Below are 15,888 nucleotides of genomic sequence, written 5' to 3'. Positions count from 1 at the left end.
TTTCTCTTTTCTGCTCTCTTTATTCTTTGAGATCTCCATTCTCACTTTCTCGTTTTCTCCGTTCTCCAATAACAGACGAGGAGCCCGAGAATCTTCCTTTCCCTGATGGTACAGTGGTCATCCCCACAGAGAAAGATGACTGGAGCTATGCTGTTACAGGTGACTTACATCTCAATTAATCAATCAGTCAGTCAGTCAGTCAGTCACCGTTTAGAGGACCACAGTGTATGCTGCTATTCCTCCTTTCTATGAATGAAAGACAACCCCTGTTTTAGGGTTTATAGTGTGGAAGTCGATCCTGTAAACCACACTCTTAGACCTAGATTCAATCAGATGAGCTGATGTTTTGGCGGTGTCTGAGGTGTACAGCAGGGGTAGACAGCAGGGGTTCAAACTGTAGAACCCAGTTCCTACATTTGAATATAAAAATCGATTTGATCAAACAAAACTTTGCTACATTTTATCTCTGGGACCCTCAGGATGACAAATCAGAGCAAGATTACTGAATGTAAGTACAATATTTACCTTCAGAGTTCAATGTATCAAACCAGTTGCCGTGATAAAAGTGTTTTGTTGTTGTGCACTCTCCTCAAACAATAGCATGGTATTTTTTTCACTGAAATAGCTACTGTAAATTTGACACAGTAGTTAGATTATAAAGAATTTAAGCTTTCTACCCATATAAGACATGTCTATGTCCTGGAAAGTTGTCTGTTACTTACAATGTCATACTAGTCCCATTAGTGCATGTTAGCAACAACCGTCCCGGTTTAGGGATACCGATTCCGTAGAGGTTAATGCAACTCTGTGCAGCCAATGCCAATGTCTGCTTTAGGTATAATGCCTGGAGACGCTTGTGGATTTGATAGCTCTAACGCAGTTCCACCTCCAACGCCGCCAAAATAACCGCTATGCTGATGTCGGCTAAAGCGGATCAGATTGAATAGAGCTCTTAGTCCAGGGAATGACAGAGTAGGAGGCTAGATCATCACCCTGCTTTTTAAGAGGAGAGCGAGTGGGTGAGAGTGTAGTTCTAAACAGCCAAAGGCTTTTCATGGTTTTGTTTTTGAGCGAGAAGCCTTTCACAAGATGGCTGCTCTGTTATATTCCTTGTAAACTTAAATTAAACATTTAACGAGGCAAATAACAGGCAGCGTGTTATGCTAGCTTTATGTGGGTCCAAACAGAGTGTCTGTTGTGGCTGCAGAAATAAAGGCTCTGTTCCACCATCACTGTAGTGGAAGATTACTGTATTAATGTTTTGAAACTACATACTGCATTTTAACTTCAGAGCGCTTTGGAAGGCATATGTTACACCAAAGAGACTCTCTCTCTCTGTGATGTTGTTTAGTAAAAATAGATTAGTACTACTAGACAAGCTGCCAGTCTGTTTCTGCTTGAGTCAGGTTGGTTTTGCCATGGCAGTTATGTACTGTTGAATCAATGCAGAAACAGTGTGCTACTCAGTCTAGGCTACTGTAATGATGTGTTTGTGTTTTCTCCTTCCAATACAGAGGAGCTTGTTACACCACCACCCACCTATGAAAGCCCATGGTACGAGGAGTATGACTACGGGCATAGTGGTGGACAGAGTATGTACACACACGGGCACACACACACTGTCCTTGTGGCGACCAAACAATTGATTCCCATTCAAAATCCTATTCTCCCTAAGCCCTAAGCCCAACCCTAACCCTTAACCTAACCCTAACCTTACCCATGAACCTAAACCTAACCCTACCCCCTAAACCTAACCCTGAAACCTAATTCTAACCGTAACCATAATTGCAACCCTAAACATAACCCCTAAACCTAAAATAATCCCTGCGAAATGTCTCCACTTGTCTGTATTTTCCTTGATTTATTATCCTTGTGAGGTAAAACCAAAAACACACTGACACACACACACACACACACACACACTCTGCACTGTAAAATAAACCCTTGGCCAAATCTTCAATAGACATATGTTTTTCATTTCAATGGGACCCTGCGGTGAAATAAAAATTAGATAGACACAATAAAGAACTGGCCCTTTACCACAGAGTCAAAAGTAATGGGCCTACACTTCTCATTCCCCACAAGAATGAAAGAAAATAAGTGTATACTGTTTCAATTATATGGTCTGTTGTCTAAGTTTGGGTTAAGCAAGACTTTGGCAGCTGATGTTCCAAACTCCCAAATAAAAAAATGCCAAGTGACTGGAACAAACAACAGTCAGATCAAGATTATTACCCGCGTCAAACACTTTGTCATGTTTATCATTTGGAAATGTGGCAAACCTTAAGAAACACCTGGGCCTGTTCAGGAGGTGGAAACGTTACAGAATGTTTGTGTATATTATGATTGATTGTCTGCCAGTTACAATAGGAAATCATGACGTTATCTTTTATTCTATCTGCAACGTTCTCAAATGTTTCACTCCACTGAAAACACCCCACATACACAGTATACTGTTACATGTAATGGGGAGGTGGGGGAAAGTAACCTCAAATTCATCCATGACTGTTTTTCCCTCCTTTGTTTACCACAGTGAAAAAACAGGAGGAGAGAGAGACCCAAAGGAAAGAAAAGGAGAGAGAGGATAGAGGTATTGTGCACAGCCTATTTTCCATTATGATCTGAATGACTGTGATCTATCTATCTTCCGTTGTAGATACTTCACATTATACAGTAACATTTACATGTTGGTCATTAAGCAGACACTCTTATCCAGAGCAACTTACAGTCAATGCACTCACAGAACAATGCTGGGTTAAAAACAACCCAATTTGGGGGTTTTGGTAACCCAGCACTGGGTAAATATTGGATAGAACAGACACTGGGTTGTTTTGACCCAGTCAACCGATTGGTTGTTGGGATTACCCAAACATTCATTTAACGATCAGTCTGGTTTTTATTAACTTTCATTCTGGGTTGACGAGCAATTTTTGGAATCATGTTGTTGATTTTTTTTAAACAAAGTCCACAAGACACAGAACTCCCTTTTGCAGAACAGTAAATGCGTTTTCAAAATGTAGTTGCCGTCTCAAAACATAAATACATTCATCAAAACTATATTATACCATCGAAATTGCAAATACATTCATCAAAAAGAACACGACTGCCCTGCAAAAAGATTAACGCAGCCATACTTTTGTCCAAACAGACAAAACAGAAAGTTAGTCTTTCTTTTAAAAATCCCAGTGGATCAAACCATTTTCTTTGCATTCACTAAATCATGATGATCAAAATTGGAAGTACAAAAGTATACTAAAGTGCAGAATTAGGGGCAATTACTCTCCTTTTATGCATATTTCACCAAACAATGTCATATATATCACATCAAATTTTATCCCTGATAAAAAAAGAAAAAGATAAAATAAGCACATTGTGCAGCATTCATTCATGGGTATCATCACAATTCATTTCCATGTACAGTATTCAATTACATAGGTTAGTTTGCTCATAGTTTTTTAGTTTCCAATTGGGCACAGAAACACAACCCCACATTAGAAATAGGGAAGGTGAATACAAATGGAGGAACACAACTGATATGAATGTACAGTATAGGCCTCAATCCACATCAAAGCAAAATTCTAGAATGGAAGGCCACAATGTAAAAAAAAAAACTCAGTGACCCAATGTCTGCAACCCAGCAGATGGGTCAGCCAAACAACCCAGCATTTTTTTTGTGTCCATTAAACCAAGGTAGGTAAAACAACCACATATCAGAGTCATTGCAAGTAAAACTTAGTAACACTGCCATGTCATACTTTGCGCTGTCACAGCTCCCAGTCAAGCAGATGAACATATGACCATGTCACTCACAGATTCATAATGTGGTGGAGGAATAACAGTCCCGAATGGTTCATGTTTCCGCTTAAAGCGAATGAGGAAGAAAAGAAAACACACATCAGTCTCTACCTGGGCATTGCAAACATGTAGCTGTGAAGCTTCATAATGGCTCCACTTGCTAAGACAAGGGACACAAGTTAATTCTATCTAGAACAGGACAAATCTGAACCATAGAAATGTGTTGTGAGGGAAGGTAGGGAAGGAAAGGTCGCTGGCTCGAATCCCCCGAGTCAATTAAGTGAAAAATCTGTTGCTGTGCCCTTGAGCAAGGCACTTCACCCTAATTGCTTCTGTAAGTCCCTCTGGATAACAGAGTCTGCTAAATGACTCAAATGTAGACGCCTTTAACCTGTATTGGTGCATGGAAGAAGCTTTGGGCTGGAGCAGAAAGAAAGGGAGAGACGGCACAGCAAAGAGAGGTTCCAGAACATGCTGGAAGGAAAGATGAGGGAAAGAGAGAAAAACAACACAAGGGATAAAAACAGAGGAGTAGCGAGTCTGACAGTAATGGAGGGGAGAGATGTTGAAATCACGAGCTGAGAATGAAGATCGAAACACTCGGGATAAGAACCAACAGCTGTTGCCACATGTTCCATTCTGTACTGTACCTCCTGCACAGCGAGGAGAGTAGAACCAGCTCAATGTATAATCAGAATGGAACCGGGGACTTTTGTTTATGGGAGATTACACTGAGTGTACAAAACATTAAGGACACCTGCTCTTTCCATGACATAGACTGACCAGGTGAATCCAGGTGAAAGCTATGATCCCTTATTGATGTCACTTGTTAAATCCAATTTAATCAGTGTAGATGAAGTGGAGGAGACAGGTTAAAGAAGGATTTTTAAACCTTGAGACATGGATTGAGTATGTGTGCCATTCAGAGGGTGAATGGGCAAGACAAAATATTTAAGTGCCTTTGAACGGGGTATGGCAGTAGGTTGCCAGGCACACCGGTTTGTGTCAAGAACTGCAACGCTGCTGGGTTTTTCACCCACAACAGTTTCCCGTGTGTATCAAGAATGGTCTGCCACCCAAAGGACATCCAGCCAACTTGACACAACTGTGGGAAGCATTGGAGTCAACATGGGCCAGCATCCCTGTGGAACGCTTTCAACACCTTGTAGAATGGGGGTCAGGGGGGGGGATACTCTGTCCACCACTATCCGTGATTGCACATGTGTATGTAGGACAAAATTCCATTTAATACAAAATGTGACAGCTTTCACATCCAGTTAGAGATATTGACACTTTAAGTAGGGTTACCCATAAAATGTGACTGGTGGTTATGAAAGTTTGGATACAACAGTGTGTGGCCTGTCTTAGATTTACTGAAGAAAAAAAGAACAATCTGAATTTAATCAGCACATTCCTGAATTTGGAGAAACAGAATTCATCTGGTTTCCTTCCTATCTGCAATGTGAAGGCATGTGGATCCTCTGAGACATTACTGCGTTTGTCGACACACGCACGCGCGCACACAGAGAATCCATTACTGGAATTGTAGTTAGTGATTGACTATGGTGCTGTTTGACAGAGAGAGCTCAGCAGAGGAGGGAGAAGGAAGAGCGGGCCAAAGCCAAGAAGAGACCACACGTATTCAAGGAGCCCAAAAGTAAGTCACTTGCTACCATCCAATGATACAATACTCGGTTAGCAAGAGTTTTAGCAAGAGCTTGAGAGGTTTTCCATTGTGGTTTGAAGTTTTTGTGATGTGTGTGTGACTGAGATGTTTTCCCCTGGTGGCAGAGTGTCCTCCCCTGGGTATGGAGTCTCATAGGATAGAATCAGACCAGCTGCTGGCCTCCTCCATGTCTCACTACCGCTACAGCCAAGCCAGGGCACGACTCAACATACAGGTAACCCTAACCCTTACACACGGACCCTAACCCTCACACACAGACCCTAACCCTCACACACTGACCCTAACCCTCACCCACTAACCTTAACACAATAACCCTCACACACTGAGTCCAACCCTCTCACACTGACCTTAACCTTCACACACACTAACCCTCACATACTAATCTTAATAACCTTCACACACTCACCCTAACTCTCACACGCTAAGTCTAACTCTCACCCACTAACCCTAACACATTAGGTCCAACCCTCTCACACTAACCCTCACACACGGACCTTAACCTTCACACACTCACCCTAACTCTCACACGCTAAGTCTAACCCTCGCACACTAACCCATAACCCTTATACACTAACCCTCACACACTAACCCTAACCCATTGACTAACCCGAAGTCTCAGTACTGCTCCAGCCGACACAGAGCATGACTCAACATGCAGGTATACTCCTCACACTAATTCGAACCTGACGGTAAGCCCCCTTACCCTCATCTCCAACACTGTATGGTTTCCATGGTTTCTAGGCTTCGGATGATGAGGAGGACATGCATGGTGGGGCGTGGTGTCCTAACCCAGAGGACAATATTCACTGGTTTGAGATGGACGCTCGCAGAGCAACAGAGTTTACTGGGATCATAACACAGGGACGAGACTCACGCAACGAGTAAGACACACAAGCACATTATTTTACTATTCTTGTGGGGACCAAAACATGTGTTCCCATTCAAAATCCTATTTTCCCTAACTCCTAAACCTTAACCTAACCCTGAAACTAAATCTAACCCTAAACCCTAACCTTAATTCTAACCCTAAGCCTGAAATAGCCTTTTTCCTTGTTTTACCCTCCTTGTGAGGACTTATGGTCCCCACAAGGATAGTGAAACCAAACCACACACACACACACACACACACACACACACACACAAGCGCACCGACAATTTCAGAAATAAAGACAAAATGGTGACAAAATTTGTGTGCGTCTTTCTGTTTCAGGAGTGACTTTGTGACATCGTACTACGTGCAATTCAGTAATGACAGCAGAGAATGGAAAACCATCCATGACGGTTACTCTGACTGGGTGAGTCTGTCAGCCTCGCTGCTTCAAATGTACTTTGGTCCCAGGGTTCACTCTCATGCTCTTTTTAATGGGGCACAAAAGTTCATCATGTCAAATATATTTGTCTCTCCCTCTCTCTTTACCACTCTCCTCCCCCCTCTCTCTATATCTAGTTGTTTTTTGGTAACTCTGATAAGGATACCCCTGTGCTGAATCAGTTAGCTGAGCCCATGCTAGCGCGCTACATCAGAGTTATCCCTCAGAGCTGGAATGGTAGTTGCTGTATGAGGCTGGAGGTACTCGGCTGCCCACTGCCTGGTGAGTGACACACGCACCCACCCTACTAGACTTCTGGTCCCCACAAGGATAGTAAAACATAAAACACACGCAAACGTTCACACTGTGCATTTTTATTTCCTCAGACCCCACCAGTGCCTACCAGAGGCTGCAGAATGAGGTGATTCCTGTCCAGTACCTGGACTTCAGACATCACAACTACTCAGACATGGTCATGGTGAGACGGAACACTCCCATTTCAGGGGCGATTCAAACCTTACCTCATCAGTACCACCTGTTCGAACTTGAATCAGGTCTAATGTTTTGTCTGACAGATTGTGACGACTGACTTCAACTCTGTCTTGACACTTTTGGGATTCATTTAATAAGAAGTGTTGGGCTTGAACAAAGACTTGCACAGACTCACTGAAGGTGTCCCGGGCCAGGGTTGGTAACTGCTGCTTTCCCCTGTGCGTCTCTTCTGGTAGATGATGAAGTCTGTGTCTGAGGAGTGTCCCAACATCACCAGTATGTACAGCCTGGGTCGCAGCTCCAACGGACTGGACATCCTGGCCATGGTGATATCAGGCAACCCCACAGAACACGAGATAGGTGGGATGAAACCAATATTGTGTCTGTGTCCACAGTTTTCAGGACATGCACCCATTAGTTATTCCAGGCTAACTGCACCTGTTTGTTATTCCAGGCTAACTGTCATAGAAAGCTCAGTACTCGTGTCCTCTCAAGCATGTAAAGACAATGACAATCTGTGTTTTTCTCCTTAGGTGAGCCGGAGTTCCGCTACACGGCCGGTCTCCATGGAAACGAGGCGACGGGGCGGGAGATGGTTCTTCTTCTGTTGCAGTACCTGTGTAAGGAGTACAATGATGGCAACCCCAGAGTGCGCCGCCTGGTGGAGGGAATACGTATCCACCTGGTGCCCTCACTCAACCCTGATGGGCAGGAGAAAGCCCTCACAGTGGTCAGTACTGGATATTATACGGTTCATTCTTGAATTGCGGTGGTAAATGTTGTCCCTTGACTTTGGCACCATGTAAAAACAATTTAAAAATACGAAAACATTAAAAATAATACATTCTAATTTGATTTCATTGTTATTTAATTGGAAAACATATGTAAGTCCTTTATACTGCAAAACAACTATTTGTATGCATTGTTGAAACTACTGGGGGCTAGCAAATTGGCTTGTCCTTATCTTTTGTAATCAGCTATTTTCAAAGTGGTAACACCAATGACATAAAACTGAGGGACACACATTATACTAGTAAAACAACAGGTGTTTTTATTGATCTACAGCAAGAGCATTCAACTCTTACCCTACGAGGTCCGGAGCCTGCTGGTTTGCTGTTCTACCCGATAATTAATTGCGCCCACCTGGTGTCTCAGGTCTAAATCAGTCCCCGATTAGAGGGGAACAATGAAACAATACAGTGGAACTGGCTTCAAGGTCCAGAGTTGAGTTTGGGAGATAAAAAGTATATTAAATACTTTTGTTTACTGTCTAGCATTCAAAATAATAGATAGATACAGTATCTATAAACCCCAAAACATGTCACTACACATCACCAGTGGGACAAGGACCTTGAGCATTTTCTCCAGTGGCAAGCTGTTATTGAGGGAGGGTTCTATATTAAAGAAAATTATTAGCTTATCACGACCTTTCAGTATGTCATAAATATGAGCATTTCCTTCATCATATGTCAGCCAATTTAAATAAATGGAAATAATTAATCACTTTAGTAAATTATTTTTAAAGGATTGACCTTAGATTTGAGCATTTGTGGCCTCCATTTCAGAAAATCCTCATTGGTGTTGCTACTCCACTGGTGGCACAATGTTATCATAATGGTAAAAACATATTTTAAGTCACTAAGCTACCATATTAGTTGATTTAGAATGGGAAGATGTACCCGACTACATTTAAATAAAAAATCAAGTAATTATTTTCCAAAATGCCATGCCAAAAGGCCACCGTAATTCAAGAACGACCCTCACAGGGAAATACAGCCTGTATTTATACTTTACACTTCCAGGGTGCAAATCTGTTTTCTTCTATTAAGGAAAAGGGATGCCAGACAGTTTCTGATTTAGCCAACTTGTTGTCCTGTAGGAAAGTATTGTTGTATGCAGGAACAGTCTAGCACCCAACTTTATTTTCCTCAAGAGAAAAAAACATATCTCATATGTTAAGTCAAGACTAGAGACATTCAAGCAAATCCTAAGACGTTTGGTTTTAACACGTTGATATTACTGCAGTAAATATGCAGCCCATATCTCCATAACATCCTGTTCCATTGACACCACAGGGTTCCGAGCTGAGTGGTTGGACAACAGGCCACTGGACGGAGGACGGCCATGACATCTTCCAGAACTTCCCTGACCTGAACAGTGTTTTGTGGGAGGCCGAGGACAAGGGCATGGTGCCCAAACTGACCCCCAATCACCATGTCAAGATCCCTGCAGATCAAGAGGGGGATGACAGGGTGTGTGGAGGAAGGAGGTGGAGGGAGGGGGAGGGGAGGGGAGGGGAAGGTAAGGGAGAAAGCGAGGGGATGAAGACAGGAGGGGAGAAACATGAGGGAAGGAAATGTATATGGTGTGAAGAGCAGAGACAGTACAAGCAAGTCCATTTCTCTGTTTATCAACTTAACAAGGGGACTCGAGTGGCACAGCGGCCTAAGTCACTGCATCTCAGTGCTAGAGGCGTCACTACAGACCCTTGTTCGATTCCAGGCTGTATCACCTCCGGCCGTGATTTGGAGTCCTAAAGGGCAGCGCACAATTGGCCCAACGTCCTCCGGGTTAGGGTTTGGCCGGGGAAGGACATCATTGTAAATAAGAATTTGTTCTTAACTGACTTGCCTAGTTAAATAAAAAAAGATGGCTGCTGTTTGTTCTTCTTGTCCTGCAGATTGCTGTGGAGACTCGAGCCATCATCTTGTGGATGGAGAGCCACCCATTCGTACTGGGGGCCAACTTCCAGGGGGGAGAGAGGTTCGTGGCGTACCCCTACGACAATCACCGCCTAACCATGACCGCCGGCGCCAGCACCAGAGAGGGCAAGAGAGAGAGGGCACAGAGCCGCAAGAAGAGACAGTACGAGGCTCTTTCTCTTCCTGCACTCTTGCTATTTTTGGCAGGAGTAATAATGATATGAAACCAAACAAACAATCAACTCAATTTAAATCATTCTTCTAGGTACGAGGAGTTTGAGGAGCCGGAGGAAGATGATAGAAACAGGGGATACCAGCAGCCAGAAGAAGACCAGTGGAACAGGGGATACCAGGAGCCAGAAGAAGACCAGTGGAACAGGGGATACCAGCAGCCGGAAGAAGAACATTGGAACAGGGGATACCAGCAGCCAGAAGAAGACCAGTGGAACAGGGGATACCAGCAGCCAGAAGACCAGTGGAACAGGGGATACCAGGAGCCGGAAGAAGACCAGTGGAACAGGGGATACCAGCAGCCGGAAGAAGACCAGTGGAACAGGGGATACCAGCAGCCAGAAGAAGACCAGTGGAACAGGGGATACCAGCAGCGAGAAGAAGACCAGTATAACAGGGGATACCAGCAGCCGGAGGAGGAGGGGAGGGGACATGGCTATGGACACAGGGAAGAGGAAGAGGAGGATGACAGAGGGAGAGGGGGGTACGCAGAGCCTGAGGATGAACCCAGGGCCACAGCAGATGCCTCCTTTTTCAGGTGTGTAGCATGAAGTAAATGTTTTTATTTAACTAGGCAAGTCAGTTAAGAACAAATTCTTATTTACAATGACGGCCTACACCGGCAAAACCCGGACGAAGATGGGTCAATTGTGCGCCGCCCTATGGGACTCCAAATCACAGCCGGTTGTGATACAGCCTGGATTCAAACCAGAGTGTCTCTAGTGACACCTCTGGCACTGAGATGTGTGCCACTCGTGAGCCCAAGTTAACCACAAATCTAGGATCAGATTACCCTATCTGACTATGTGTGTGTTTGTGTGTTATAGGTGGTTGGCCATCTCTTATGCCTCTACTCACCTGTCGATGACATACACTTCCCACGGCTCCTGTCACGGCAATGACATCACTGGAGGCGTTGGAATCGTCAATCGCGCCAAGTGGCAGCCCGTCAAAGGAAGTAAGGACCGACATGCCCCTTTTTTTATTCCATTGCTGTCTGCTGTTCATTAAGCCATTTTTTATGATAGTCGACATTACATACAGTAGTTCAAAAAGGTTGAAACCTGTAATGTAACATTGATCAGAGTAAAGGACCCAGTTTTGCGGGTAATGGCGCTCTCTGGTGGCTCATCATTTGCATTGCGGGTTCTCATTGCCAACTATCTCCCCCCCCCTCCCTCCATCCTCAGGTATGAATGACTTCAGCTACCTGCACACTAACTGTCTGGAGCTGTCAGTGTTCCTGGGCTGTGATAAGTTCCCCCATCAGAGTGAGCTGGTCATTGAGTGGGAGAAGAATAGAGAGGCCATGCTCACCTTCATGGAGCAGGTACACACAGACACACGTATGCACACACAGAGAAACAATTAACACATTTTGAGAGTATACCAAACACACACACAGTCCTGGAGTGTGGCCGTAGAGCAGTGGTATTCAAAGCTGGGGTCGCCAAAATGTAATATACTGTATATATACAGTGCATTCTGAAAGTATTCCGAATGACACCTTGAATTTTTCCACATTTTGTTATGTTATAGCCTTATTCTAAAATGGAATAAATAAAAATGTTTCCTCAATCTACACCCAATACCCCATAATGACAAAGTGAAAAGAGGTTTTTAGAATTTTTTGCAAATGTATATAAAAAAATACCTTATTTACATAAGTATTCAGACCCTTTTCTATGAGACTCGAAATTGAGTTTAGGTGCATCCTGTTTCCATTGATCATCCGTTGAGATGTTTCTACTTGATTGGAGTCCACTTGTGGTAAATTGGACATGATTTGGAAAGGCACACACCTGTTTATATAAGGTCCCACAGTTGACTGTGTATGTCAGAGAAAAAACCAAGCCATGAGGTCGAAGGAATTGTCCGTAGAGCTCCGAGACAGGATTGTGTCGAGGCACAGATCTGGGGAAGGGTACCAAAAAATGTCTGCAGCATTGAAGGTCCCAAGAACACAGTGGCCTCCATCATTCTTAAACGGAAGAAGTTTGGAACCACCAACACTTTTCCTAGAGCTGGCCGCCTAGCCAAACTAAGCCATCGGGGGAGAAGAGCCTTGATCAGGGAGGTGACCAAGACCCCAAATGGTCACTCTGACAGAGCTACAGAGTTCCTCTGTGGAGATGGGAGAACCTTTCAGAAGGACAACCATCTCTGGCATCGCAATAAATTATTGTGGGAAAAATGGTGTCCCCACTGAAAAAGTTTGTATACCACTGCTGTAGAGTGACTGACCTTTTGAACCCTGGTTTTCACCCCACCTAGGTGCAGCGTGGGATCAGGGGCGTGGTAAAAGACAATGAGGGGAACCCCATCGCTAATGCTACAGTTTCTGTAGAGGGGGTCAACCATGATGTCTCTACAGGTGGGTACAGTGTCTGGCTTTGTGTTAACCATGTCCCATAGCCTACTGCCCTTGGCATTCTGACTGTTGTGAACCCATGAATGTAGCTATGCACTGTTATATTGGTATATTCATTAAACTACAACTGGGGTAAATATTGGTAACAACCTGTTGTCCCTTCCCCCTGAACAAACCTACATGCAGTGGACGTCCAGGAGCCTGTTAGTGCTATCTTTATTGAGTGTGCAGTCTAAGCCCTCTCCTCTCTGCTTCCTCCACAGCTGTAACAGGGGACTACTGGCGCTTGTTGAACCCAGGTGAGTACCGTGTGACGGTGCGGGCAGAAGGTTTCGCCCCCCTGACCAAGCTGTGTGTGGTGGGCTACGAGGCAGGGGCAACTACCTGCAGCTTTAACCTGGCCAAGTCCAACTGGGACCGTATCAAACAAGTGGGTACTGCTACACCTACAATTATAATTCAATTGCCTATTAGCCACTTTAGAGCCATTGAAGCACTATATAAATGCTATCTATTCATCCACAGATCATGGCCCTGCACGGCAACAAGCCCATACGCCTGCTCAGCCTCGGCAACGGCGGAACAAGACGGAACACGGTCTCCAATGGTAACAGGCATGTGATGCATACCGACAGAGTTACCGCCATGGGTCCTGAGGCGCGTCGCAGGCAAAAGCAAAAGCTAGGGCTCGACCGCACCCGTCGTCTACGGCAACAGAGACTGATGAGATCGACAACAACGTTGCCCCCGACGACCATGCCAGTTCCCCCGACGACCACGCCGGTTCCCCCGACGACCACGCCGGTTCCCACGACAACAGAGGCGGAGCCCACTACTGCTTGGTACGACTCGTGGTTCATAGGAGAGGAGCAAACGTCGGCACCGGAAAGTTTCACGGACTCCATCTTGGATTACAAATACGAGTACAAGATCGACGATTACTAAAATAAACACCAAGGCCTTGTTCCAATACATTTACAATGCATCCTTCCTCCCCACTTCCTTGAAGAAATCAAGGTAGGTAGGGAGGAAGTATGCATTCTAAGGTATTTGAACAGGACCAATGTCATAGTCCTGAACCCAGGCTGTTAACTCAATTCTTAGAGTAGAAAACTAAGTGACCCCTTAAAGGGATATTTGGGATTTTGGCAATGATGCCCTTTATCTACTTCCCCAGAGTCAGAGGAACTCGTAGAAACCATTTTTATGTCTCTGTGTCAAGTATGAAGGAAGTTCGTGTTAGTTTCGCAAGCCAATGCTAACTAGCATTAACACAATGACTAGAAAGATGCTAGCAGATACCCATAGACTTCCAGGCATTGCGCTAAAGCTAGTTAGCAATTGCGCTAGCGCTAGTTTAAGAACTTCCTTCAAACTGCACCCAGATACATAAAAATGGTATCCACAAGTTCATCTGACTCTGGGGAAGTAGATAAATCCCAAAGTATCCCTTTAAAGAACTGACAGGTAGGGATAGGTTTAAGCAAAATGCCTGAGACTCCAATAACTCTGGTAGCCCCCCAGCCATCCATTCTTTCAGATCAACAAAGGAGCCACAAGAAGTGTTTAGGTATATCTGCAAAAACTGATCAAAGGAATAATGCAGTGTTGAATGCAAAAACAGTCAGGCACACAAGCTAATGTCAGTGGTCTGTATAACTGCTCAAGTAGGTCTTTTGATACAACGTTAACACACACAAAAATGTCAGTTTAGAGTAGAAAAATAGAAACACTGATATCTGGAAAATACATTTTATACCAATTCAATTTAAAAAGTTGTTTCAAAGCTTTCCGAAAGAATGTACTTCAGAGATCATGTAGATGTGGTGGTTGCAGATTACGCACTTGTTTTACTATCGCCTCCACCCTTGAAGAGTCAAAACAAAGAATCGAAGTTTCTGTTTTTCTTATAAAAGTGTGGATTAATTTACATAATTTTAACACATTTAAGGCAAAGTCATAGTATCGACATACAGTAACTTTACAAAATGTTTGTTGAATAGTAAGAGAGAAATCAAAAGAGATTTCCTTAAATGGTCCTCATAATTTAGCTGAGGTAGAGGAAAGTTATTTTTTCAATTAATAAAAGCTTGTTTACATACAGCATGTGTGTTTTGTTCTTCATGTCCACACTGAGCAAAAATGTGACCGACTGCCTCGATTCGGTATTATGTAGCAGAATTTGAAATTGTGTTTTTTACATTGGATAAAAGTAGAGACTCAGAACTAGAAAATAGTATATCATACACTGCAGTTGAGGAATAATGGGAAAGTAATTCCGCTTTGAAAGTTGATAAAGTTGGTCCTTGAATGTTTTGGTACACCTACTGGAGAGCTCTGTCTACACCCATTCAGCATCGTTAACACCCTCTTAAGCCTTAGCCCCACCCATCTCTGTGGGTGGGGCTAAGGATTCACATGTGAGGCCATGTGCTAAACAGAGTGAGTAGTTTAGTAAATGACCAGAGATTAAGACTAAAAGTGGTCAAAGTAGTAGCCTACAATAAGGAAAAACTCCAGGTAAAAATACACTATCTAGTCCTTGTCCTATATCCTAACATGACTTTGGTGCAGGTAATGTTGCTCTTCACATTACCGTTTCTGGTAAACACACTATATCAAATAACATCTAAGTTTATGTGTCACATGCACAGGACACAGAAGGTGTAAACTGCTCAGTGAAGTGGTTACTAGCATAGTAGCAATAGAAAAAACAGAAAGGATCCGATAAAAATGTTATAACTATTAGATGACGCTTATCCGACAGACTTGTCTGAATTGATGGGTCATGTGAAGAAAATTCTATAACCACCCCCATGCCACATCTAGCGGATGTTGACTAAATTGATGGGTCACTATTGTCTAGACATGTACACATGTTCATGAAATACAGTAGATGTCCGTAATCACCCCCAGATATAACTGGCTAACTTGATGGGTCATGTAATCATCTGGCGAAGTGGAGTCTTTTGTTAGACTAACTAGTTAGCTAAACAATGAACCGGCATAATCCCAACTCATACTACTACCAATACAAACATTGTCATAGGGATAGTATGAATCTGCAGGTAGCTATAGCTAACAAATAGGTTCAACATTAGCGAGCTAACATTAGGCTATAACTAGCAATCCAAATGAATTTCTGATTTAAATAATATTACTACACAGATCATACACATACCATTAGCTAGCGAGCCAGCAAGCTAACGTTCGCTAGCTAGCTAGCTAACAGTACGCTTTAACTTGCAATGAAAATGACTTTCTGAGTAAATTAGAAATGTATAATATCTGAAAATGTAG

At 43.5% G+C, this 15,888-nt stretch overlaps 1 protein-coding gene across 1 annotated transcript in view; it reads left to right on the top strand.

The window, feature by feature from the left end:
• The window catches only part of LOC129853808 (inactive carboxypeptidase-like protein X2), a 30,385-nt gene extending 15,694 nt beyond the window's left edge, over positions 1 to 14,691 (top strand). Inside the window, exons 5-23 of the mRNA XM_055920222.1 lie at positions 76 to 159; positions 1,515 to 1,592; positions 2,534 to 2,590; positions 5,375 to 5,452; positions 5,587 to 5,696; positions 6,224 to 6,363; positions 6,693 to 6,777; positions 6,930 to 7,074; positions 7,179 to 7,270; positions 7,521 to 7,644; positions 7,818 to 8,014; positions 9,360 to 9,536; positions 9,965 to 10,149; positions 10,252 to 10,755; positions 11,045 to 11,175; positions 11,408 to 11,547; positions 12,492 to 12,591; positions 12,852 to 13,018; positions 13,114 to 14,691. Coding sequence (XP_055776197.1) covers positions 76 to 159; positions 1,515 to 1,592; positions 2,534 to 2,590; positions 5,375 to 5,452; positions 5,587 to 5,696; positions 6,224 to 6,363; positions 6,693 to 6,777; positions 6,930 to 7,074; positions 7,179 to 7,270; positions 7,521 to 7,644; positions 7,818 to 8,014; positions 9,360 to 9,536; positions 9,965 to 10,149; positions 10,252 to 10,755; positions 11,045 to 11,175; positions 11,408 to 11,547; positions 12,492 to 12,591; positions 12,852 to 13,018; positions 13,114 to 13,533 — 3,014 coding nt within the window. The 3' untranslated portion in view covers positions 13,534 to 14,691. The remainder of the gene's footprint in view (positions 1 to 75; positions 160 to 1,514; positions 1,593 to 2,533; positions 2,591 to 5,374; positions 5,453 to 5,586; positions 5,697 to 6,223; positions 6,364 to 6,692; positions 6,778 to 6,929; positions 7,075 to 7,178; positions 7,271 to 7,520; positions 7,645 to 7,817; positions 8,015 to 9,359; positions 9,537 to 9,964; positions 10,150 to 10,251; positions 10,756 to 11,044; positions 11,176 to 11,407; positions 11,548 to 12,491; positions 12,592 to 12,851; positions 13,019 to 13,113) is intronic.
• Positions 14,692 to 15,888: the final 1,197 nt, after the last annotated feature.

The sequence above is a fragment of the Salvelinus fontinalis genome, chromosome 4 (assembly GCF_029448725.1).
Source record: "Salvelinus fontinalis isolate EN_2023a chromosome 4, ASM2944872v1, whole genome shotgun sequence".
Taxonomy (NCBI): domain Eukaryota; kingdom Metazoa; phylum Chordata; class Actinopteri; order Salmoniformes; family Salmonidae; genus Salvelinus; species Salvelinus fontinalis.
The sequence above is the reverse complement of the archived record's forward strand: the minus strand, read 5'-3'. Positions and strand labels throughout refer to the sequence as shown.